At 32.6% G+C, this 24,444-nt stretch overlaps 1 protein-coding gene across 1 annotated transcript; it reads left to right on the top strand.

Annotated features, from left to right (window-relative positions):
* The first annotated feature begins 10,343 nt into the window (after nucleotides 1–10,343).
* Nucleotides 10,344–15,858, top strand: LOC133179944 (cytochrome P450 2B4-like). Its single transcript, XM_061314615.1, has 4 exons — nucleotides 10,344–10,659; nucleotides 11,644–12,156; nucleotides 14,603–15,046; nucleotides 15,244–15,858. The coding sequence occupies exons 1-4, from the start codon at nucleotides 10,344–10,346 to the stop codon at nucleotides 15,420–15,422; spliced, it is 1,452 nt and encodes a 483-aa protein (XP_061170599.1). The 3' UTR covers nucleotides 15,423–15,858.
* Nucleotides 15,859–24,444: the final 8,586 nt, after the last annotated feature.

Raw genomic sequence — 24,444 nt, 5'->3', positions numbered from 1 at the left:
CTTTATTTTTAGCGATGACGGAAAACTGAATCCGTATCTTAAATGATATAGACAAAAGTGAGTGCTGGATCTGCCTTTGGTTCCTCTACATTTTGTTTCAAACATGAAGGTAATATGCCCCCTTTCTTACATCTGTTTATTTCAATTTGGAGCCAAGAATTTTGTATACACATGTATGACGACCGGTCGATGACATTGTCGGACATTTCTCTCAGAATACGACCTCCCCGAAACATTTTTGCTTCAAATACATTCCCATATATGATTCTTATGTATTTAAATGTTTTGCACTAAATTCGTAGCTTAGATTTAAAAAAAAAGTCATCAAGAGCTAAATAGAAAGGAAGAAAACCTAAGCAATCAAATATAAATTAAAGTTTAGGAAAACGCATTATATAATGCATCTCATAATTATTTAAATTGATAGATACCTGCACGTCCACCTCACTCGGCATATCAGTTGCGATTGCTAAAAATGGGGTACCGAATCAACTTTCTGCAAAATCATCTGATTGGTTGAGAGATATATATACCCAAATACACATGTAAATTAGCGAGGTCATAAGAAAGGTCATGTCACAAGTCATTTAGAATACTTGATTCCTACTGTATCACTATCGCTCTCGCCTTAACCCCCGCCCTGTATCTCCGATACAGTAGAAAACTCGTACTCTAAATATAACTTAAATCACATGGAATGAAACTTCACACTTAAGGAGGCTGGGGGGGGGGGGGTGGGTCAACAAATTAACCATCAGATATAACTTATTTTTTTTAGATATGATATCTTAAGCTGTCAACTATCAATTGGCAAAGAAAAAAATCATACATTTTAGTTTTAAAGAACAAGGTACGGTTTCAATACAAATCTGGACCAGTATTTTTCTAAAATTTAGAAGTGATGTAAAAAATTAAAATTCATCCTTTCTGAATTATTGAAATTCCATGCAGTAAAAACATACAAATCATTTTTCCAAGATGACCTCCTAAATGCTAACTGTGACGTCATGAACTTGTGTATTTTCCCGTACTTTCTTTAAAGCTGCAGAAGACATCAATTTTCAGTGGAATTTTCTTTCAGAAAACATACAGCGCATGCATCTCCCACAAAGATTTTGAAATATGCGATTTTTCAAAGCATTTTACACAATATATCTAAAAATTGAAGTGGGCGAAGGCTGCGGACAGTATTTTCTAAGGGAAAATAAGCACAGAGATGAGTCATTTTGAGGCTTTTCTGCTTAAAACTAAGAAATATACCAAATTAATGATGTCATATTTCCAGATTGGTCCTCCTTCATGCAATATTCTTTAATGATTTATCATATTCATCTACTCAACTCACGTTATAGCCAAATTCATAACTTTTTAAGAACATTAGATTTTTAGGGCACAATAAAGCCCAAAACGTACTTTCCTCTTTGATCTTTTTTGTATAACTTTATATGGAGCTCTTCTTCTAAAGGAGATTAATATAGTCTAAAAATGGCCACAACCACCCAGCCCTCTTAAGCAAAATAAATATTTTTACAGATGATAATGTGCTCATTTTAAATTTCTTGAAGATAGGGTAACAAAGATTGACATAGTCCACAAACTTTCCGAACAACCCTCGTATATATGATGACTTCACGTCCGCGACTTATTTAAATCAGAGAAGATGTCAACAAGATTTGAACGACTTGTAACAGTAATTTGACAGATTTGTCAAAATAATGTGACGTATTGAATCGATGACTGATAAAGTAAAATAATAAATTCAAATAGTTAGGGAGAGGGGAATAATACGGGAGAGTGTAGGTGTCTACACTTGCTGTGTTATGACTTGTACATTGTCTTATTTGTTATTGTCTTACCAACATGTAAAGTGTTTGTGTTGAATAGAATCTTGGTGTTATAGCAAAATTTAAGGTACCTTCTTTTATTTGATTGATTTATTGCTATAAGTTATATCGGCTTAAAAAAATACTGATTTGAAAATATTGATCAAAGCAAGAGATTTAATCATATCGATATAGTAATATTGATTTGTAACAATAAATAAATAGTTAAATCGATATAAATATATCAATATTTGCGGGGAAAAAAGTGAGAAAATATTGTTATTAAATTAACTGAGCGCTGCGGGAAATTCTAATGAAACGTCATGCACTCCACTCGAGATTCAGAGACAGCACCTGTACCATGTATTTGCTATCGTATACGATTACAGTGTGATACATATATTACTTTTGAGATTCAGAAATTTGTTTAAAGAGGGGGATGGGGAGATACCAGCAGTTAGATCATAGGCGTAGTAATAAGGGGCTACTGCCCCATCTCCACTTTGGAAGAGGGGGGCGGGAAAGAGTATCTTTGTGCCCCCTCCTCCAGCTTCTTTTTATCTGAGTGAATATATCCCGAAAATAATGGCGAATACTCGTAGCATCAAACCAGAGTTTACATAGCCATTGTCACTTTAATAATATTTTTACTTTCGATGGATCCACGAATAGGTCTAATACTACATGTATATGAATAGAACATTGAAACAATGTCATTAATTATTTTCCTCATCACAATATTTCTTATGAATACTTTGCAAGCATATAATTTTTATTTTAAAAAAAGATGATGATTCTTTCGTAATAAAAGAAATTATAAAATCTTTACTAGACTTGCATATATTTCATTTTTATTAATTAGAATGATAAATTGATATTTGCTTCATTGGGGACAATCTAACTGCTCATACCCACCCATCCCCACTTCATCTTCAAAACAGTTTTCTCTATAATCATACAGCAAATATTTGATACTAAATACACATGGTACATGTACAAATTAGCTTACATATAGACTTATATAGTAAAAACTTGTGTTTTATTTTGTTTGAAACTTTTTTTTAAAAAAAGCTTTATTTCTAAAATATTTTTGACCAAATGATAGAGTAATGTGTCTGCTAAATATTCATGTCCAAAAATAGGGGTGTTTAAAGGTGTTGTCCCTGGTTATTATTAAGCTTGTGACGTCATGTCCTCAGAATAGCTCTCAGCTGGCTAAAAAAAGTGTAAACAAATCAAATTACCTCCCATTTCAATACACATTTCTGGGCATAATTTATGCTTGAAATACACCTTTATGCATATCATTGTAAACTTTAGACATTAAACTTTCATTCTATACCCAAAATGTATCACAAACAGTATTCTGTTTTTATTGTCAATAAAAGTGAGGCATGTGAATTTCCTACATGCACTACATTTCAGCCTGTCGACCTATAGCTTCCGTAGAATAAAGAACCCCAAAAGTTTTTATTCTACCACATTGATAATAACGCAAAAATACATATTGTACATGAGATTTCATGCTAAATTGTTAAGACAAAAGAAATATATAAATTGTTAACAGTGTGATAAGTACAGTATCAGTTCTTGAAATTCATCATTTTTTCTATTGAGGGGGAGGAGGGATTGATGATAAAAACTATGTGAATTTAGTTTTTTGTCGGACATTGAATTTTGATCTTGCCCCTTAAGACGATAAAATTGAATTGACATTCCTTGTTGACAGGCAAGGAATTATCAAAATATGGACGTTAGAGCCTAACAAATGGTATTGTCATGGAGAAAAACTTACAGTTTTTCAATATACTTATTTATCTCTGAAATATGTAATTAATTTTAATAATTCAAAACAGTTAATTTTTCATTTTTTGAAATATATTTTATAATAAATTTAATTATTACAGAATTAATGTAATTTGTCATGTAATCATTTTCAACTTTAGATTGAAAATTAATAAAAGACAGTATCATATCGACATTATTGATTCGCAATATATAAAATAATGGGTTTTTTTTTAGGGATGTCGATTTTGTCAATAATTCATATTCGAATATTCAATAAAATAAATAAAATCTGGTTTATTTTAAATATGCATGATCCTACTCTCATGAAAGGTGTAGCGTAGGTATTCTTATATTGGAAGCAAGATTGTGTGAAGGCTTTTGTAGATGTACCATAAGGAATTTCATTTGATATTTATAAATGTTTGAAATAAATAGTTGATTTAAATGTAGAAAAATATGATTTTAACAAATTTAATAATTTAATAAATTTATAGTAGCTCCAACTGAGGAACCAATCGTCTTACCAAAGGCAGGATAGTCGTATACTGTTTAGATTTCAACACGTGTAATTAATTACAATTATCAGTCTAATATGAGATGTGATTATAATATTTAATAAAATATTTTTAAAATATAAATAAATATTTCCATAGACAATTTTCCTAGGTAATTAATTAATTTACCGATAGTGAATATAAAATTCAGGATTATGTACAACCCGAGATAATCAAATAATTTACAAGTAATTTATTCTGAAATTAAGCCCTTTGCAATAATAAATATAGACTAATTCTATCAGACATTCATTCAATGCTCAATTAAATTTATTTTGATAAGTATACTCTTCACGTCTTTTACACATTCTAAGAAGGTTTTCATTTAATCAAAATTTATTAATCACAATACTTCTTTTTACGAAATCTGTAAAACACCGAATATTCGAATCTTAAATTTATATTCGAATATCAACTCATCGAATGAGTATTCGAATGTTCGAATATTCGTTGACATCCTTAGTTTATTTCTATGCATTTTTTTTTTTATCGCGACAAACGTTATTAGGCAAAAAAAAAAAAAAAAAAAAAAAAAAAAAAAAAAAAAAAATTATCATAATTTGAACAAAGTCAAGAAAGCTTGAACAGGGCAGATAAATCATCCAAAGAATATAATTTTTTCTGATCTCCTTGTACAAGTCGACATAATTAAGACATTATATAATTCCATTTGAAAATGCCACTAATTTTATTTTGCCATTATGAGGTATAACACAACAACACGAGGCGGATATAAGTTTTCTTTATATTTGTCTTAGGTCTTTTCAATAAATAATTGAAAAAAAACTAATCAAAGGCATAAGGCAAAAAACTAGTATGCTGTTGTTCAATAAAATCTATATCATGCACACTTCAAACAAATTTGATCTACTCGCTTCTGTATATTTCCTATAAGGGTCTTTACTTAGATATGTCAACTCTTTAGATCAATTTTTATCTCGTTATAACGAGATATCTAACTCGTAATAACGAGATAACTAACTCGTAATAACGAGATAATTAACTCGTTATAACGAGATACTAACTCGTTAAAACGAGATAACTAACTCGCTATAACGAGATAATTATCTCGTTATTACGAGATAACTTACTCGTTATAACGAGATACTAACTCGTTATAACGAGATAATTAAATAGTTTAGTAATAGTTAAATATTTTTTTTATCTTGGCAAAAATGAGCCTATCCGGCCTTCGTAGATATTAAACTTATTGATATGTTAAAATATTCCGTCAGGGCATTGATCCTTTTTAATAGCCGGATTTTTTTTCTTGGGTAGTTTCACTTGACTTCAGTTTTGTACATGAACAGTGCATGTGTCTACGTGTGTATTTATTTATTTATTTTTTTTTTTTTGATGTTTTTCTATTTAATCTTTATTGAACGTTCCGGTGACCTGATTGTAAGGCATATTAGAAAAAATTAAATTTTACATGTACTAAATTAATCCCTTTGGAAATAAATGACTATGGACCTGGCAATGCCTCAAATCACTTTGAAATCTGACAGGTCAAATGAGTCGTCTTTAGAAATTCAGAATAAATGGCTACATGGGAGGTCACCTTGTAAAATATGTGTAAACTTGGAATCTCTAATGTTGTGTAACTATATGTAATTAGCCTTAAAATTTGTACTCGTGTGTTTTATGCGGTAGTGACACCTATTGTCTTTTCCTAGTTACCGTAGACGTGCAACACTTCGCTAATTTCCGACTGTGTTCGGCACCCGGGAAGAATCAAATGACCTAACTTTTCTTTTATCTTTGTCCCCAACTTTCAGCGACCTTACAACTAAGCTACTTGAATCATTGTCTTCATTAGAAAAAGGAATTTTTAGTGGTATTATTTTTATATGGATTGTATATGCCGAAGAAACATTAAAATTTTCTGCAAATTTTGATGGTAAACTATAAAGTAAGCATGGTAAGGGATATCTGTTGTAATCATGATAATTTACCTGCCCCCCTCTGAAGCCTTTAACTCTTAAACTCATTTTAATATAATACATTTTTAAAAAATCAAAAGTAAACTGAAACATGATCTTACATAGTGTTAAACATTTTTCATGCTGTAATTGTGATATATAGATGCCTTGTTATCACTGTACATATATACCCGGTACTATACATATTTTGTAACACTTGCCACTCAAAATAGAAGCAACATTAACTTATTAATAATTTTAAGTTTGCTCAAAAGTGCACTAGTTTTTCTGGTTGCTGCATATTTTGGCATATTTCTTAACCGATTTTTTTTTTTCAAGATTTAAGATTTTATTTAAAATTTCATAATATAGCTTAAACATTTCATAAAAATATTACATTCTCTACATTGTCGTGTAAATTTGTTAATTTACTTTAAAATATTCGAGTACTGCTGGGTATTTCTAAAGAATAGATAATCAAATTCATAGAATTTCTGTGTTTTACTAGCATCTATATTGGTGAATTAAATACATCTTTGTCCGAGTGTTGTGATATATATTTTTTAGTAAAACTCACTGAAGGACAAAGCATTTATGATTAAAATTAGTTATCTTCGTACAATGTCTAAAAAATACTGATTTCTGCACAGTTTGCAGAACTAATATATAATCAAATCAATAAATCTTATTGATTAAAGTTTGCATTTATTAAATATATTTTCAAATACCCTACTTAAATTTAATTATAAAAAATCACTAAAACATACTTCGAATGTTGCTGATATGTTTTGATGTTTTTAATCATCCTAAGAGTGACCTCAGTGTCACTCAGGAACACCTCAGTAGTAGCCACAGTTTAAATCTCAGGGCTACACAGTATCAGCTCAGTGTCCTCAGAACCACCTCAGTATTCCTCAGTACCCCTTCAGTGCCAACAGAGTAAACCTCAGTGCTTCTCAGTATTACCTCAGTGTCCACAATGGAAACCTCAGTGCTGCTCAGTACTATCTCAGTCTACACAGTAGCAGGCTCAATATCACTCAGGGTTTTCTCAGTACAACTCAGTACTACCTCAGGGTTTTGTTAGATCTCAGTGCCTTTTAGATACAGTATAGAATGATATCAAGATAAGTTTTTTCAATATCCCATACTCTGGCCTTGATAGTATAAAATTTCGAAGACCGAGTTATCACAAGAATTCCATTGAAGGATTTTTCAACAAGCCTAGACTATATCTAGTACTCTTTGACGCCGTGACTTCATACAATAAGCATTTATGACCTACACTGTTGGTAACAAAGCTGCAGAAAAGATATCTTGCTGTTTGTATTTTTGATGTCGCTATCATGGGAGATAAGTGACATTCGTTATTTCCTTGTACCTAAAAATAACACACTTTTTGTACCAAAGTTCTAAATACATTAAAAAACCATTACTTGCATTTCTTTATTACATCTACATATGTATCTAATTCTTAGTGGTGGCGAGGGCATGATTACCTCATGTATTTCAACATATCTAGTTCTATCTTTGTTTGGTAACCAAAGATTTTCTTTGTGTGATTGTTGTATACTGATAGAGATGTATGAGTAATACTTTTCTAAATTCAATCGTCAAAGAATATATTTGTAAATGAATGACAGTAGGTACATGTTCTGTAAACTTAAAAATTGGACAAAGTGTGATGCAGTGGAAATGGATTTTGAATGTTCAGGTATTCTAAACATGAATAAGGAGAATGTATAGTTAAACAAAATAAAAACCTTTTCTTCTTTGAAAATAATTATAGCATTTTGGCTCTATACGATTTACAATCGATAATAAGAATTAGGAAGACAATGGGGAGATCGTTCGAAGTTTCCCGTTAGAGTTTGATCTACTTGAGGTGGAAAAAAAGATAAGAGATTTTATATTCCTAACTCATTGTTATAGATCAACTTAATAAATCAGCAATAATTTATAATCCACTAATATCTGTATTTGAAGCACAGCTGAATTATCGCCTACGTGACGCAGTGATAAGAGCGTTTGTTCTAGAGTCGCAGAGTAGTGAGTTGATCTTTACGTCGCCGGTTCGAATCCCACTGTGGGACGTGGAGACTGGTCCTTCTGATGAGACATATAAACCAAAGTCCCGTGTCGCAGTAAGTGCTGGCACGAAAAAGATCCCTCGTTCACTTTTCAATGGTCATAAGTGCCAGGTTCAGTCGAAATTTGCAGCCTTCCATTGACAATTGGCGGAGTTCCAACATGAGTGAAAAATTTTCGATGGTATGTAAACCAGTATTCTTAAGAACGTTTTATAGACCTATTGATTGCTTCTGAACCCCCTCATTAGCCCTCCATCATTATACAGATTGTATTTTGATTCTTGTTGTTTTTGCTACAGTTTTGTTTTTTTAAATTTGTTTTTCGGGTTTTTATTTTAGGGAGTGGGGTGGGTGGGTGGTGGTGTTTGTTTTTTCTCCTCCTTACCTAATATTAACAGCTCCCCATGCCATGACCTGTTCGCAGTCTGGGTCAAGACATTGATAAACAATCTAGTCTAAGAAGAAAAGCAAAATAATAAAAACATACTAATCTACTGAAGAAGAAAAGTAAATATAAAAACATATTAAAGATAAAAAAAAATAATTATGCTACAACAATATCAATCCGCTTCTTAACACTTTTATTTTAATTGTTTTTAATTAGACAAATTTGTTTGCATTAGATATACAATCAGAGCATGCTTTAGAGCTGACATCTTATGATTTTGGAGTCGTTTGAGCAAAGGAAAACTTCGAAAAGTCATTTTTAAAATGAAATATGAAGATAACGAACAGACCTCTAAAAACATCAGAGGTGGGATCAGGTGCCATGGAGGAGCAAGCACTCCCTGTCGATCGGTCACAACCGCCATTTGCTCTTTGTCATGATCGGGTAAACGGTAAACGGAAAAAAAAATCCGTATTCAGTTCAGTATGCATGTCCACAATTTTTATCTGACTGAAAACACGTTTTTATCCGATCGTTGACTTCATACTCACTTTTATTAAGTAGACGATACTTAACTAAAGACACTATTTAATTGATTTGTAGTGCCATGGAAAAGTTCAAGGTCAGAAGGTCAAGATTTAAAGTATAAACTGAAAGAGTATGTTTTTTGGCATAGCATACGGTTCCAAAGTTCATTAATATGCAAGAGATTTCCGCTTTATTCCATCATGATATTCAGAAAACCTTAACCTTGATTCTTAATACACCGAATGGGTTTATTTTTCTATGCTCGGTGAAAGTAGTCCGATTATTTGGTTGAACAATCTTTTATCAAATTTACATAGTAAAGTAAGAAAAGAATAATCTTGGAACCCGCCCCCCCCCCCCCCCGAAACACAGAACTGTGGTAAAATGGTAAGGAGAGTCAAATATATGAAGGGAAGGACACCATCCCCCAACCCCCAACCCTAACCCCTAGCCCAAAGTATTAAGCTTTAATCAATCATTCAGCTGTAAAATAACTAAAACGCAGTTTTCAAAATACGAAATTTCTGTATGTATCTCCCAATGTTGCGTCTACGTAAGATTGGTTGTTAATAAGTTCCTATTTACATTCCAACAAATCCAGAAACTAAAGGTTGCATGGAGCATCAGAGTATGCTTTCAAAATTGCAAATCATCAATGCAGGATTTAAATTGCTGAATTTAGAATTTAAATTCCAGTTCAGTGCAGCATCCAAAATATCTGGGATAGAGACTTGGAAAATTATTACTCCAAACCTTTAATCTATTCGCTCATCTATAGAAAGTATAAGTCATGCAGTCTCCGATTCGCAACTGTTAATAGCGATCACAAGATGATATATTTATACCAGATATATCAATGTAAGTCTTAAAAACTTGGCCCCAGAGTGGAACAAGATCGGTGATATATTCAAATTAATCATACAGTGTTTAGACTTCCTCCTAAAACATCTATAATCTCACTCATCCAGAAAAAAATAGGTGTAGCATCTAGAGAAAGGTTTGCATATTTAAACGAAATTGTTAAAACTTTGCAAAAAGTTTTTGGCTACTTTTGAAAATTTAAAAACTCATAAAATTTCTGGCAAATAGAGGGGATAACAATACTATACTGCATTTTTTAAGAGAGCGCAGGTATAAAACTACGAATAAAATTTAAAAGATAAAATAAAGAACATAGAGTTTTTGCACAGAAATGCAACCATACATTAAAGTTCAATGAATGTAGGCCTTCATGTACGACATTTTGCATTATGTGGGTGACTCTGGCCATTATTGTTGTTTTAGTGTGTTTGATATGGGGTCTAACTGGGCGACCAAATGGACTTCCACCAGGTCCTACATGTTTTCCAATCGTAGGGAATGTCGGAATCTTCAAACCATCAGAATCTGTGAAAGCTCACAGAAGACTGAGGAAGATTCATGGAGACATCTATACCATAATGATCTTCCATAAGCCCATCATATTTGTACACGGATTCTACAACATACGAGATGTATTAGTTAAGCATGGCGATGTCTTCTCTGAGCGACCAAGATCTCTTGCCACTGATATTGCAGAAGGAAATGGTAAAAGTTTAGCACGTTTATTTTATCTTACGATGGGGATGATAAATAAAAATCATGCCCGTTGGTATGCACAGAACAATAGGGAACCTTTACTGTATTGGCGTAAATCCATTGTATAGACCACAAGTATAAATTAAACACTGCACGTAGAGCCTATGATATCAGAGAAATAACCATTAGTATCGGGCAATATTTATCATCAGGATGGGACCAGTGAAAAAAGAAAAGAAAAAGTCCAGGTCCTATACCTTACAGAATGACAAAAAATTGCAAAAACACATGCAACCTGAAAATGTATCGAAGTGGTAATTAAACAATATGAGCCATGTTTCATTTTTCAGTTCATAACGATAAGGGATATCTCTAAGCACTTCGGTACAAACCTTAAAAATCTAATTCAATTTATTGCATGTCTCTATATTTGGGACCAAGGGTTGTTAATGTTATTAGAAAAAATGGAGTTTCTGAGATTCTAAGATGATTTGAATTTTCATCCAACATCATGTTAAGGTCTGTCAATCGACTTTGGCGGTTCCCTTAATTAATCATAACTTTTATTTTTCAGTGAGTTATGGCAAATTTGGTTTTGTTTTCTTGTAATAGTATGAACTTTCTATCTCTTAAATAATACAATAATTTCCAGACAATCTAGATATGTAGTGATGTATTTGTACACTGTATGCTTTGCTAATTTAACTTAAGTGTTAATTTTTTTTTACATTGAATTTAATAGAGGAAAAATATGAATGTCCCATCAACATCATTTGTAAAAAGATTGTTCGTCCCTAATGAAGGCAAAAAAGTAATGTCCATCACACTTTGCACCGGTCTCACCCTGGTGATAAATATTGCCTAATCCTATTGATATCAGTTATTTTGATTATAAAAAGTATCTTGTTGTAGCATCACTGTTAGGGGGTGACCCATATTAACTGACTCTTCTAATTTTAATCAACATTTTTAATTTCTTATTTACCTGTCTAGGTGTGTTGTGGTCATCAGGTTCGTTATGGAAGGAAATGAGAACTTTCTCATTGATGACTTTGCGTAAGTTTGGATTCGGGAGACGTTGCTTGGAAAACCAAATCATAGATGAAGTAGACTGTTTGATGGAGAAATTGGAGAAATATGAAAACGAGGCTTTTGATATTCAAAGTTTACTAAACGCATCCGTGGCAAACGTTATTTGTTCACTTTTATTCGGTAAAAGGTTTGATTATGATGAGACAAGATTTCAGCGTTTAATTTATCTATTGTCAAGGTTCTTCCGCAGTATCTCCTTATCTTCACCAGTGTTTCTTTTTCCCTCTTTACGCCATATTAGAATCTTTAACATCGACTCAGTTAAAGAAAATACGAATGCTATGACAGCATTTTTTAACGAAATGATAGAGGAGCACAGAAGAAATTTTGATGAGAACAACATCAACGATTTCATCGATGCTTACCTTCTGGAACAAAAGCAAAGAGGAAATGAAATCAACACTAACTTCACAGGTACTTTTTCATATATAAACTGATCTGTTCAAGATAATCGTGGGTATTTGTTGGAATTTTTTTTTTTAATTGAGCTTATACGACACATTCAAACCTTTTTTTAAATTGCTTAAACCGGCAAGATCATTAGATTGCGATATAAAAAGACCCTAATTTATACTGTATGTAATTAAAAAAAAAAGAAGATACAAATATGTGTTATTGAATATAACAAGAGCACCACTAAGCGGAGCATCCCTCGCGGCAGGAACATCACCGGGAGTGGCAATGTCTCAATACGAGAGAAAAATTCTCAAGAGGGACGTTATTGAAGATAAAATCATCTAGTTATGTTTAAGATAAGGTAAAGAAAATAAAATATGTTGCAGCACTAATTATTTTTGTAACAAAATCATCGGGGGGGGGGGGGATTTTTAAACCAAAGTGCATAGCATCGGGGGGGGGGGCATAACATGCATACGTAACTGGGCAGTTTCCCTTATTCCTAGCAGAAACATATCACGTATGCTCTAAGTTTCAGTAATGTACCTTCCTAGGTATATCTCAAAGTTGCATAAAATGCATAAATGCATAAAATCTGATAATACCCACGGAGACAGTATTTTTTCGTAAAAAAAATGACAATATACCGGTGTTGAGAGGTCACTGAAACAAGGGACCTAGACTTGCAAAATGTCTTTATAGCTTCCAGGAATTACGTGTGCCTCACGAATAAATTCCATGTTGTAAACAGACACCAGTGGAAATTTGGTAATGAAACCGCGACGTTCATCAAATTATTTCAATTACTCAGCATCCGAGATGAAACTTAATTCATACATACTGTCTCAAGATACGCACAATAATATGACAATACGCAAAAATTTAATACAAAGTTGGGTGAACTTACTGAAGCTAGTCTATCGAAGCGACCCGAATTTTCCAAGGTTGATTAAGCGGAAGCGAGTATTGTCAAGTCGTACATAAAATTTCAGGGTTTGAAAGTAGTAAAAACGCAATATTTTGAAAAATATTTCACCGATTAATTTGAAAATGAATAGGGTTCGTCCTTTAACAATGCCACATAAGTATGTGAAAGCTGAGAATTGATAGTCCAAAGGTTCACTTTAAATCTTGCCCACAAGCTGTAACGGACACACTAACACACACACATACGCACAGTAGCGATGCTATATCCCCTCCGCAACTAGTTGCTCGAGGGGATAAAAATTGTTTTTTTTTTCTGTTTTGAAATAGACGTCAGGAAAGATTATAAATGTATGAAAACCGAATTTTTTTTTTAGCTCACCTGAGATTAAAGCTCAAGTGAACTTTTCTGATGACATTTCGTCCGTCGTCCGTCCGTCCGTCCATAAACTTTTCATATTTTCGACTTCTTCTCCAGAACCACTGGGCCAATTTCAACCAAACTTGCCAAAAAGTATTTTTGGGTAAAAGATATTCATGTTTGTTCAAATGAAGGGCCACGCCCTCTTTCAAGGGGAGATAATTAAGAATTAGTGAAAATTTGGTGATATCTTTTAAAAATCTTCTTCTCAAGAACCACTGGGCTAAAAAAGTTGAAACTTATGTGAAACCTTCTTTACATAGTGTAGATTCAAGTTTGTTCAAATCATGACCCCCCGGGTTTGGATGGGGCCACAATGGGGGATCAATTTTTTACATAGGAACATATAGGAAAAAATCTTCAAAAATCTTCTTCTCAAGAACAGCAAAGCCATGATTAGTCATATTGGTTTGGAAGCATCCTCATGTGATGTAGATTCAAGTTTGTTCAAATCATGACCCTCGGGGGTAAGGCTGGGCCACAATGGGGGATCAAAGTTTTACATAGGAATATATAGCAAAAAATCTTTTAAAATCTTTTTCTCAAGAACAGCAAAGCCATGATTAGTCATGTTGATATGGAAGCATCTTCGGGTAGAATTAGGTTTGTTCAAATCATGGCCTCTGGGGGTAGGGTTGGGCCACAATGCGCTATTGTTAGTTTAACATAGGGATATATGGGGGAAAAAGTCTTTAAAAATGTTTTTCTCAAGAACAGCAAAGCCATGTTTAGTCATATTGATATGGAAGTATCTTGAGGTAGTGCAGATTCAAGTTTGTTCAAATCATTACCCCCAAAGGGGTAGGGTGGGGCAACATCTATAAAAATCATGACACCTGGGGGCAGGGTGGGGTGACAACATGGATTAAAGTTTTACATAGGAATTTATAATGGAAAAATCTGCTGATGAAGAACAGCAAGGCCATATTGACTCAAGTGAGCGTTGTGGCCCATGGGCCTCTTGTTATCAATACTTGACAAAAGACAGTCTGATGTCTATCCATTTTGGTCAGAGTGTAATGCCATGACCTTTATTTTACTTATCTAATCCAAAATATCCTTTTTATGGAAAGCACCATTACTATGAATGGTCACAAAGTTTTACTTCTACTTTTACAGATGAAAATCTGAACCAAACTTTAAAAGACTTCTTTGGCGCAGGAACTGAAACTACTTCCACAACATTGAGATGGGCGTTTCTGTTTTTATTTCATAATCCACATTGGCAGAAAAGACTTCAAAAAGAAATTGATGACGTCATAGGTCAGGGACAACCCAAAATGGAACACCGGGATCTTTTGCCATTTGTAGATGCATTCATACTGGAAACTCAGCGACTATCAAATATTTCTCCCCTAAATGCTCCACATGCAGGTAAAGAAGACACTATGTTCAAAGGGTATCTCTTTCCGAAAGGTACCACTGTGCTTTGTCTTTTGGATTCCGTATTGATGGATCCGGAATTTTTTCCTGAACCTTCAATGTTTAAACCGGAGCGGTTTTTAGACGAAAGCGGGAGTTGTCATGGACAGCTTAAAGACAAGCTGGTCCCCTTTTCGTTAGGTATGAATATGAAATAAATGCTTTCAGTGTTGATAAAATGTCGAGGAAAACAATGAAAAAGAAATTATCATAGAAATTGTCTAGTTCAATCTAAATTTGAATTACACAGATAATTAAAACTAGGATATTTGCTATTACTGTATATTATTTAGGAATTATTCGTGTTTCAATGAAATGTCTTCTTTTTGCTCCGACAGGGCCCAGAGTGTGTCTAGGAGAGGCACTCGCCAAAATGGAGTTATTCCTTTTTTTCACCAGATTTTTACAGAAGTTTGTGATAAAACCAGAGGATCCCGAGTGTTTGCCTTCTCTGGAGGGAAACCTTGGGGTTACTAACGCGCCACAAGATTTTAGAATGAGACTTGTAAAACGTTAAGCTGCAGTAGACTGAGCATTATTGATAGTTCTGTGTCACAATGACTGAACTGTATCAGGAGGTAATGAAAAAGATTTTTTTTTTCATTTCTTAATAGTTAATTGATTTTATATTTTATAAAAATTCTATTAATTGATACAAATTTTGAACGTTTTTTTTCCGTTGATTTATAATCATGGATTTGTTCCTCACGGCTGTTTCCTTTGGAGTGGAAAGGAATCGTCTGTGGGTTCCGTAACCCTCCGTTCTTAGTGATTATACCTCGTAAAATAATAACTTTTCAGGGATTTCTTTTTCAAATTAGCAAATTGTGACTAACAATTGTAGACCAAAGATGTGAACATATACATGCTATACACTGTAATTTATATTACACTTTTTATATAATGTACTCTGTTTTATATACTAAAATTTTCTCAGTATATTTAGAATGATTTGTGCATACATTTTACTAACAATATACTTTATTACAATGATTATGCATGTTCTTTCTTTACAATTATGAAGAGCCATTCTCTGTAATGACTTGAACTTTTATATAGGAGCTGTGGCACGCATAGTCTCAGAATTTCTCCAAACTCTCTATGATAAAAGTCTTTGATACCGTAAACTCAAATCAGGCAAAAATTGGTTGCTACGTGTCATGGTTACCATAACAACATGTCCTAAAGTTTGAAAAATGGCATTTTTCAACATCCTCAGAGTCCCACAGTTAACGTTTGCAGCAAAGCAAACAAGTGGCAATGACTGTTTCTGAAAGCTGAAGGCCTGGTGTCTTAAATGCATGATAAACATGTTTGGTAAATCATCTATACCATACGTTACTATGGAAACCACGTATTCAAAAGTAATAATTTTGTTCATTTAATTTTATAAAGTCATACACTTAAGAATAAAAACAATTATAGGTTGAAATGCAAGCAAATAATAGAGAAGAGATCCTTGTAACATATACCAAGGACAAATTATGATATTTCTTATAGGTTGGCAATGGTTGCCATGGTTTTAATACCATGAAGGGATTTTAAATTTACTCTCTTAGTGTTTTAATCTTATCCTATCTTTTTAAAAAGCATATTTCTATATAACTGATGATCAATTTTTAAAGGCCTTGGTGTGACCCTAATTTTCGCATTTCAAAAAATTCAATTTCAATTCTTTAAATAGTGCGTTGCTATGGAAATAAGGCGAAAAAACATGCATAAAAATCTGAAAAAAACACTCTGTTTCCTTGGATACGTACAGTTGTATGTAGATTCTCAAAACTTTAATGATTGATATATGTGAACAACTAACCTGACTTTCAATTTTGACTATCACCCAATCTCTAACTGGATGCAAAAAGCTGGCACATAGGGTCTAATATTGACAAAAACTTAACAAAATCGAACATTTTCTCTTCTTGGTAACCATAGCAACAGTGTTGTATTTTTCAACAACCTTTATCAATATATGATATTCAACTTTAGTTCTACGAGATAAGTACTATTCAAGGTGATTCAAATAATATTTTTCTTGATTAAAAGGTTAGTAAATTCCTAAAGCAGCAAAAAAAATATCACTTTAAACAACTAGTACGTTGTTTCCATGGTTACACTACAAAGTAACAATTAATCTAAATTTTTCTTATGTTGTCGGTGTTGTAAGGTCCTAAGGATGCATATGTGCCAGTCATGAATTTTATTGTTTTTCCTCACGATAGTAGCATTAACCCAATCATAGTAACATATTTTGCATGGTGACACTGTGTTACCATGGCAACCATGAAAGTTATTTTTAGAATAATATTGCCAATACCTAATTACATGAGGTCAAATATTTTTCATTGTTTTTCTTACGTTGTTGATTGAGTTTGATCATGTAACATCTATCATTTGTGACTATAGAGCGTTTTTCAGCATTTTACAGCATCTAAAATGTATTCCAAATGTACCCATGGTTACCACTTACTTAGAGATAAATTCTAAATAGTTTCTTTATAGCATAAGTGGCAACAAGGTGTCATGTTTTGGGGAGAATGGTTTGTTTGTTTTTCTTAGTCTTTATTAAGGCTTAATAAAAATTTAAAGTAGCTGAAAATCTCAATTTTTTCAACTTTTCTGGCTGTTACCATGGCAACCAAGACACATAGCAACGAAATTTTATTTGATATACGTTTCTGGTGTCAATTTGTAATAATGGGCAAAGTTTCATCAAAATCGGTGACCATGCGTGGCAAAGAAGTTTAAGTGGTTACAGAGAATCGCTATTAAAGACTCCTTCACTTTCCTTAACTACGGAGTACTCCGTCTACCTGATTAATACATAGGGCTCCCTGCGACCGGTCGACAGGGGATGCTTACTCCCCCTAGGTAACTGATCCCACCTCTGGTGTGTCCAGGGATTTGTGTTTTTGCCCTGTTTTGGATTCGTTTTCTTTACTGGATTTGTGAGATTGGTCACTGTTCGTTATCTTCTCTTTATACATTTATACTAATAATAAAATTATACATACAAAAGAAACTATGTTTAATTGTACATGGCAGTAGGTAAGCTTGAAAACAACCTTTTTAGATAAAAGTAACAAATCTATTCTTTCTTAACCACAAGAAAATTTCATCTATCGTCATGTAATATGTCATTCACAAAGTTTCATTGACGTACTGCAACGTAAAAATATTAAAAGAAAATGCTTATCCCTCAATATCCTTAGAAAAGTAAAATATAATAGAATTTATACATTACAAGGTAAAATAACGCTGTTTTGTTACTTTTTAGTTTGAATTATGTCGACTTATTTTTGTAATTTAAGTTACTGAACATCAGTAATTTGTTTATCATATTAGATGACATCGATGTTCATAGATTAATTGTGACGATAACGAACAGTAACCATGCTCAAAGTCCAATCAAACAATACAAACTGTGAGCAGAGCAAACACAGACCTCTAAAAACGAGGTGGGATCAGGTGCCATGGGAGAATGAGCATCCCCTATCGACCGGTTTGCTCTTTGTCATGATCGGGTGAACGGAAAAATCCGTAGACCATTCAGTGTGAAAATAATGACCTAAAATTCGTATGAAAGACGTCAGCCAACATTCGATTTAACGATATATTTTATTTGCACTATTTACTGCATGTCATATGTATCTTTCAATTATGGCAATTTTATTTAGCAAATGATCGAAGAAATTCTAGTATTGATGTTGGTACGTGTTGAGTGTGGAGCGTCATATTAAGGATGCAATTTATTGCCATGAAATTAAACTGATACCACAATATTTATGGAGTTAACTCTTATGCAAATTATACCAAATTGATCTAACCAAAGGTTCCTTTTCAGATGCAATATATTCAATATGACAAAGGTATATATCTTAGTCTATGAAAAAAATCGCCTTTATATTTCCTTACAAAACCACAATGAACTTCATATCGACTGTAACATTGGGTCACGTTTTATGAATAAATGTTGGCAGTAATTGATTAAGGTTGAAAGTTTTTTAACACTTCTTGATCGTAAAACTGTTATTGATAGGGTTGTACATTTCTACATTTTTTTTTTTTAGAAAAGAAAAGGATATTTTACTCTAAGGAAAACAGTAAATATAAATATATAAATATATAGAGGATATTCAATGTTTTGTAGTTGGATCTGGAATTATTTACAATTTCAACAGTGAATTTCTGTAATTTATTATAATTTGAACAATGAAATACTGGAATAAAAGCGATAATTTGAAAATGATTTTTTTTTTTGGAAGTGAAAAATATCAAAAATGATATATTTCATTTTCTCCAAATTATTATTGATATCCATGTTAACAATTTTCATTCTCACAATTGCTTAGATATGACGTCACAGCCTACGACACTGCGTTACGAAAAGGCAGTGGCGAAAGGAAAATCAAAGAAAATGTAACAAACATAAAATTCAATGTTTTTCTAGTTGGACCTGGAATTTATTTCACTCGTGAGACAGAACTTTTTTTTATATGTTCGCACTCGTGAAAATATCACAAAATCCTGTCCCACTTGTAAAATAAAATTTTCTTCTAAGTCTGAAATTTGCATAATTTGAGCCGTATTTAAAACTTTACATCACAGATCCAATTTTTTTTCTTCATTTTTTTTTAATTACACGAAACTTCTATGGCTTCATAGATGCTTTCCTTCTAGAACAAAACAAAAATCAAATGAAATCAACACTGCATTCATATGTAATTCATCATGTTTGAACTGATTTGATCAAGAAATAACATGAGCTCTGCTGGAGAATTTTTTTTTAATTCAGCGAATGAGACATTTTGAAACACATTTTTTTTTTTATCAATTAAGGTAAGTCACTCGTCAGCTTTTATGAAAAGTTTGGTCAAAACCTCTTATATCAAAACTATTATTTACAATTTAATTTTTATTACATATTTGAATTAAACAATAATTAAAAAAAAAATGTTGAATGTTAATTTTACACATCTGTATCCTTATTTATCGAAATTGAACATTGCACGCAAGGAACAACTTTGTAAATGCTTATTCGAGAAGTCATGTGACTGCCATATGGCTGTTCAATAAAACTTGCTTAACTTACTCGATAGAACTGTGTATTTCTACATTTCTTTTTAAAAAGATAAGATTATTTTACTCTAAAAAAAAAAGTAAATATAATATAAATATACATGTATAGACAAGTTATTCAATTTTGTTTAATTGGATACGGAATGTAAAGCACGAGTGAAAATATTCCTTTTAAAAATCCTGTCTCACGAATGAAATAAATCCATATCAATCTACAAAATATTGAATGTTCTGTTTATAATATAGTGCCTTGAAACTGTTCATCTTTCTTTACAGGAGTAAAACGCCTGATTTCATTTTCTTCTTTTACTAGGAATAGGAAAAGTTTGACTACAATAAAGGACATAACAAAACTTACTATGTTATACAAAATATAAATATTTGACTTTAAAATTGTGCTAGATAATTATAACTTACTGATATAATTAAACATATAAATATGATAAATAATAAATACTAATAATAAATAAATAATACATGACAATACTGAAAATTTAGCCGACCAGAAAATATGAAATTTATGCTCAACCTGTGTGTAGTAACTTTGTTTACATTCTTTAACTGACAATTCACCTTGTTTCAATGCATGAGAATACAATATGAAGATATACATCTATTGAAAATTATGTTGAAACAACTATAGAATTTATAATTACCGTGATTATTACATCGAAGAAAAACAGCTCAAGTACTACACTATAGAAATCAACTCATGAAAGTATGGCGCGTTTCAAGTTCATGTTTTTACCATAAAATACCTTTCTGACAAAATTGGAAAATACAAATAAATTCAATATGATAAAATTGGAAAACATCAATCAAACACTTTACACCGGCCCCTTAAATATGTTCCTAACCTTAACATATTTTATAATTGATCATGGGCAAAACCATACATTATTTGACATAATCCTTCAAAATCACATTGGACAGTTTTCATTTGCGCAACGCCTAATGTTCAAGATTCGATTCCAAGATGAGGCAAAGTTTCGAAATTGGTCGCACTAAAGTTGTTGAAGCTGTTTTTACCTTCACAACTCGCACCATACTGTTGGAGTCAGGTTGCACTTCAATAACTCTTCCAAGATTCCAATTGTTTCTTGAGGTATTTTCAAGATTAATACGAGATCGCCAATCTGTAGGTTCCGTTCGAGTTTTAACCATCTTTGTCTTTTCTTGAGAAGTGGCAGATATTCCTTGGTCCATCTTGCCCAGAAGACATCAGCAAGATACTGTATTTTTGTCTCCATCTTCTTTTTACATAACTATCAGTTTTTAAGAAGGTTCCTGGAGGAAACTGCTCTCCGGGTCTCAAGAGTAAAAGATGATTCGGCGTGAGTACTTCTAGATCATTTGTACTGTTAGGGGATTCTACAAGAGGTCTTCCATTTAGGACAGCTTCTACTTCTGTAAACAGTGTTTGTAGTCCTTCGTCGTTCAACCGTATCACCTGCTCTTGCATGACAGAATATAAAACCTTTCTTACTGATCTAATTAGTCTTTCCCAGAATCTTCCAAAATGGGAGGCCGCAGGTGGATTGAATTCCCACTGCATTTATTCAGTTTTGCTTTCACCCTTGTCTTTTCGTAACGCAGTGTCGTAGTCTCTGACATAATTCCTGAGCTGTTGTGACACGTCCTAGCGAAGCGTGGAGAGATTGGAAATTGTAAATATGGAAATATGGATTTCCCCAACAAAATTTAGTTCGTGCCAGGATGGTTTATTCATTTTAATGAATTAGGGATTATGGATTCATAATTTTCAAAGGAATAAAGGAAGAAATTCTGGAATTATTGACATCAGTAACAACTGTCATAAACACCTAAAATTTACATTGAAAATATCTCACTCATGGACGTGAATGTTTTGGACACAACGGTTTACAAAGGCCACAGATTTACTTATTGTCAGGAACTTATCAAATCCTACATCAAACCAACTAATAATTTTCAGTTTCTCCACAAAAACGGAACTCATAACGCCTCTGTTTTTAAAGGCTTCGTCAAAAGATAATGTATAATGCACTCTAGAAATACTAATGGCCCATCAACCCTTAAAACAATTTTACAGGACTTTAAGGGACACGTCTCAAATAGAGGCTATTCTGACAGAGAAATTAACTGTACAAATGAGAAACTTCACGAGAGGAAAGACAACTCTTTTTAAAGAATAGAGAAAAAGCGTATTTTAAAGTACTAGAATATATTGAAAACAGACCCAACATGCAAGGACTTATTCAAATCGGAACCTATCATTGCTTACAGTAAGCAAAAAAAGGGGGGAAAAATAAAGGAGATCTGTTGATAAAATCACAATTACAATAAAAATGGGACCCCTGGTGGAGGCATAATTTGTCGCCGAAACATTCTACAACTACCGTTATAACTATCATTTTGATTATAATAATATAATTTTAAATGCAATCAAAGTGGTTTAGAGTGCCGGGTCCTAAGGATTCATGCGCGTATTCTTGCTCGAATAGTTATAGAAAATCATTATAGCCTTGTTATTTGTTTTACTTTAATGGGAATAAAACATCTTGTATTATTGATGTAAGGTATAGTATAACCTTTTAATTTTATTATTTAAACTTTAAAGCTTTTAGAAATGAACAGTTCATATCATATCATCGTATTTACCTTAGAAGAATATTCCTATCAAAACCAGTTTTTTGTATTAAAAAAATTATAAAGGGTCATTATTCTACAGGGTCATTTTTCTAAATCAACACAGAGAAAAATGACCCCAAGGCCATAATTTCTACAAGAAAAGTGGGTCATTTTTCTACGGAGAATATTGGCCAGGGTGTCAAAATTTCTACGTTGAAAAATGACCCCGGTCATTATTCTACGGGGGTCATTTTCGTCGTTAAATCGGCTCTGAAGATCATACGTTTTTCTGAATTGAATTTCTAATTGTCACAGAAATTATTAGTAAATGAATGACAGACAGTATCTATTCTTTAAACTTACAATATGAATAAAATGTGATTCAAATGAAATCCATTGTGAAAGTTAAGGTATTTTAAACATAAAAGAGGGGAATGTATTGCTAGACTAAATAAAAAAAAAAAACTTCTTTTCATTGAAAGTACTTTGGGCATCTAAGATTTTATATTATTTACTATCGATCATAAAAGTTATGAGGACAATGGAGTTATTGTTTGAAATCGTGTGACAGTTTTATCTGGTCGACTTCAGTGGTAAAGGGATGTGGGTCCGAATTCTTAATTCATTGCCAAGACCTTAGAAAATAAAGAAGCTACAAATACGATCCATTAGGTTGCTTTGAGTAGGTGTTATTAATTGAAAACAAACTTTTGAGAAGTTTCCTTTTCAGATCTGTAAAACAATTCTTTATAAAGATTACCAAAAAATACATAGCCATCCAGCAAGGCACGCAAGTTTGTTTCGGTCGAAGTCGAGCAGGTGCTTGAAAATCAAGTCTAGGACCTAATCACTCCCCACTCAAATACAGTATATAGAAAAATCAGCACGCCCTAAATTATAATGAATCTAGTCAATACAGGAAGTTTACATATTGTTTTTATCTCAAATAAAAATTCAGCTCCAGTCTCGTGTTAAAATGTCCGAATCGGAAGGGAAGATTCGGGAATTATTTTGCGTCAGCCATGATATGACGTGAAACTAAAGTGAAATACTGTTAGGACACCATCTGTATTTAACTGCCTCTTAACAGCGTTTTATACATCTGTTGATCGCTAAAAACCCCCTCCTATTTTTCTCCATCATTGTACTAAATTGTGTGTGTGTGTAAGGGTGTGTGAGGGTGTGTGTGTGTGTGTGAGGGTGTGTGTGTGTGTGTGTTCTTTATTGCTTTATGCATATATTTTTGTTTTGCTTTTAATGTCATTGAATTTCAGACCCAGCCCGGAAAGACATTTTTGATCTGAACAGTTTACACAATAGGAAACAGAAGGATTTTTCTATGTAGACAATTAATTAGACATAGTCAAATCTGACACAAACTCTACTCATGGCCTAGACACGTTACCGAATTAATATTCTTCCGAAAATGATGATTTAAAAATTGTATGCATTTTTTTTTCAAAATCATACCCAAATGTTGTCAACGGTGTTAAAATTGATATTTCAAAACCTAAATATACATCTGCATTACAGTTAATATTAGCTCGCAAAAAGGGTTTTAGTTACTTTAAAAGAGTTGAAAATCATATGAGAAATTCTTACAGATATAGATTGGATGAAAATAATAATCTGAATTTTCTATTGAGAGCACATGTATAAAGATTTAGATGAAAATGTGAAAACGAAAATAAAAAGAATAGAATTCTGGCACTGAAATGAATCCATAGAGTAGAGTTCAATGAATATAGGTCTTCATGTACGGCATTACGCATACATTAAATTAGGCATTGTCCATGATAATTACTTTTAAATATTTTTTCCCTTGACATTTTCAAGACTGAACGCTAATGTGG

This window comes from Saccostrea echinata, unplaced genomic scaffold (assembly GCF_033153115.1).
Source record: "Saccostrea echinata isolate AGI-Se365-2 ecotype Australia unplaced genomic scaffold, CSIRO_AGI_Sech_v1 ptg000001l, whole genome shotgun sequence".
Classification (NCBI taxonomy): domain Eukaryota; kingdom Metazoa; phylum Mollusca; class Bivalvia; order Ostreida; family Ostreidae; genus Saccostrea; species Saccostrea echinata.
Note: the sequence above shows the minus strand (reverse complement) of the source record. Positions and strands in the feature narration are given on the sequence as shown.

Bases quoted from the DNA above. Each gene is read 5' to 3' on its own strand.
- LOC133179944 (XM_061314615.1), top strand. From the start codon at position 10,344: ATGTGGGTGACTCTGGCCATTATTGTTGTTTTAGTGTGTTTGATATGG. The intron at 10,660-11,643 runs GTAAAAGTTTAG...TTACCTGTCTAG, and splicing joins TGATATTGCAGAAGGAAATG to GTGTGTTGTGGTCATCAGGT. The intron at 15,047-15,243 runs GTATGAATATGA...TTGCTCCGACAG, and splicing joins GCTGGTCCCCTTTTCGTTAG to GGCCCAGAGTGTGTCTAGGA.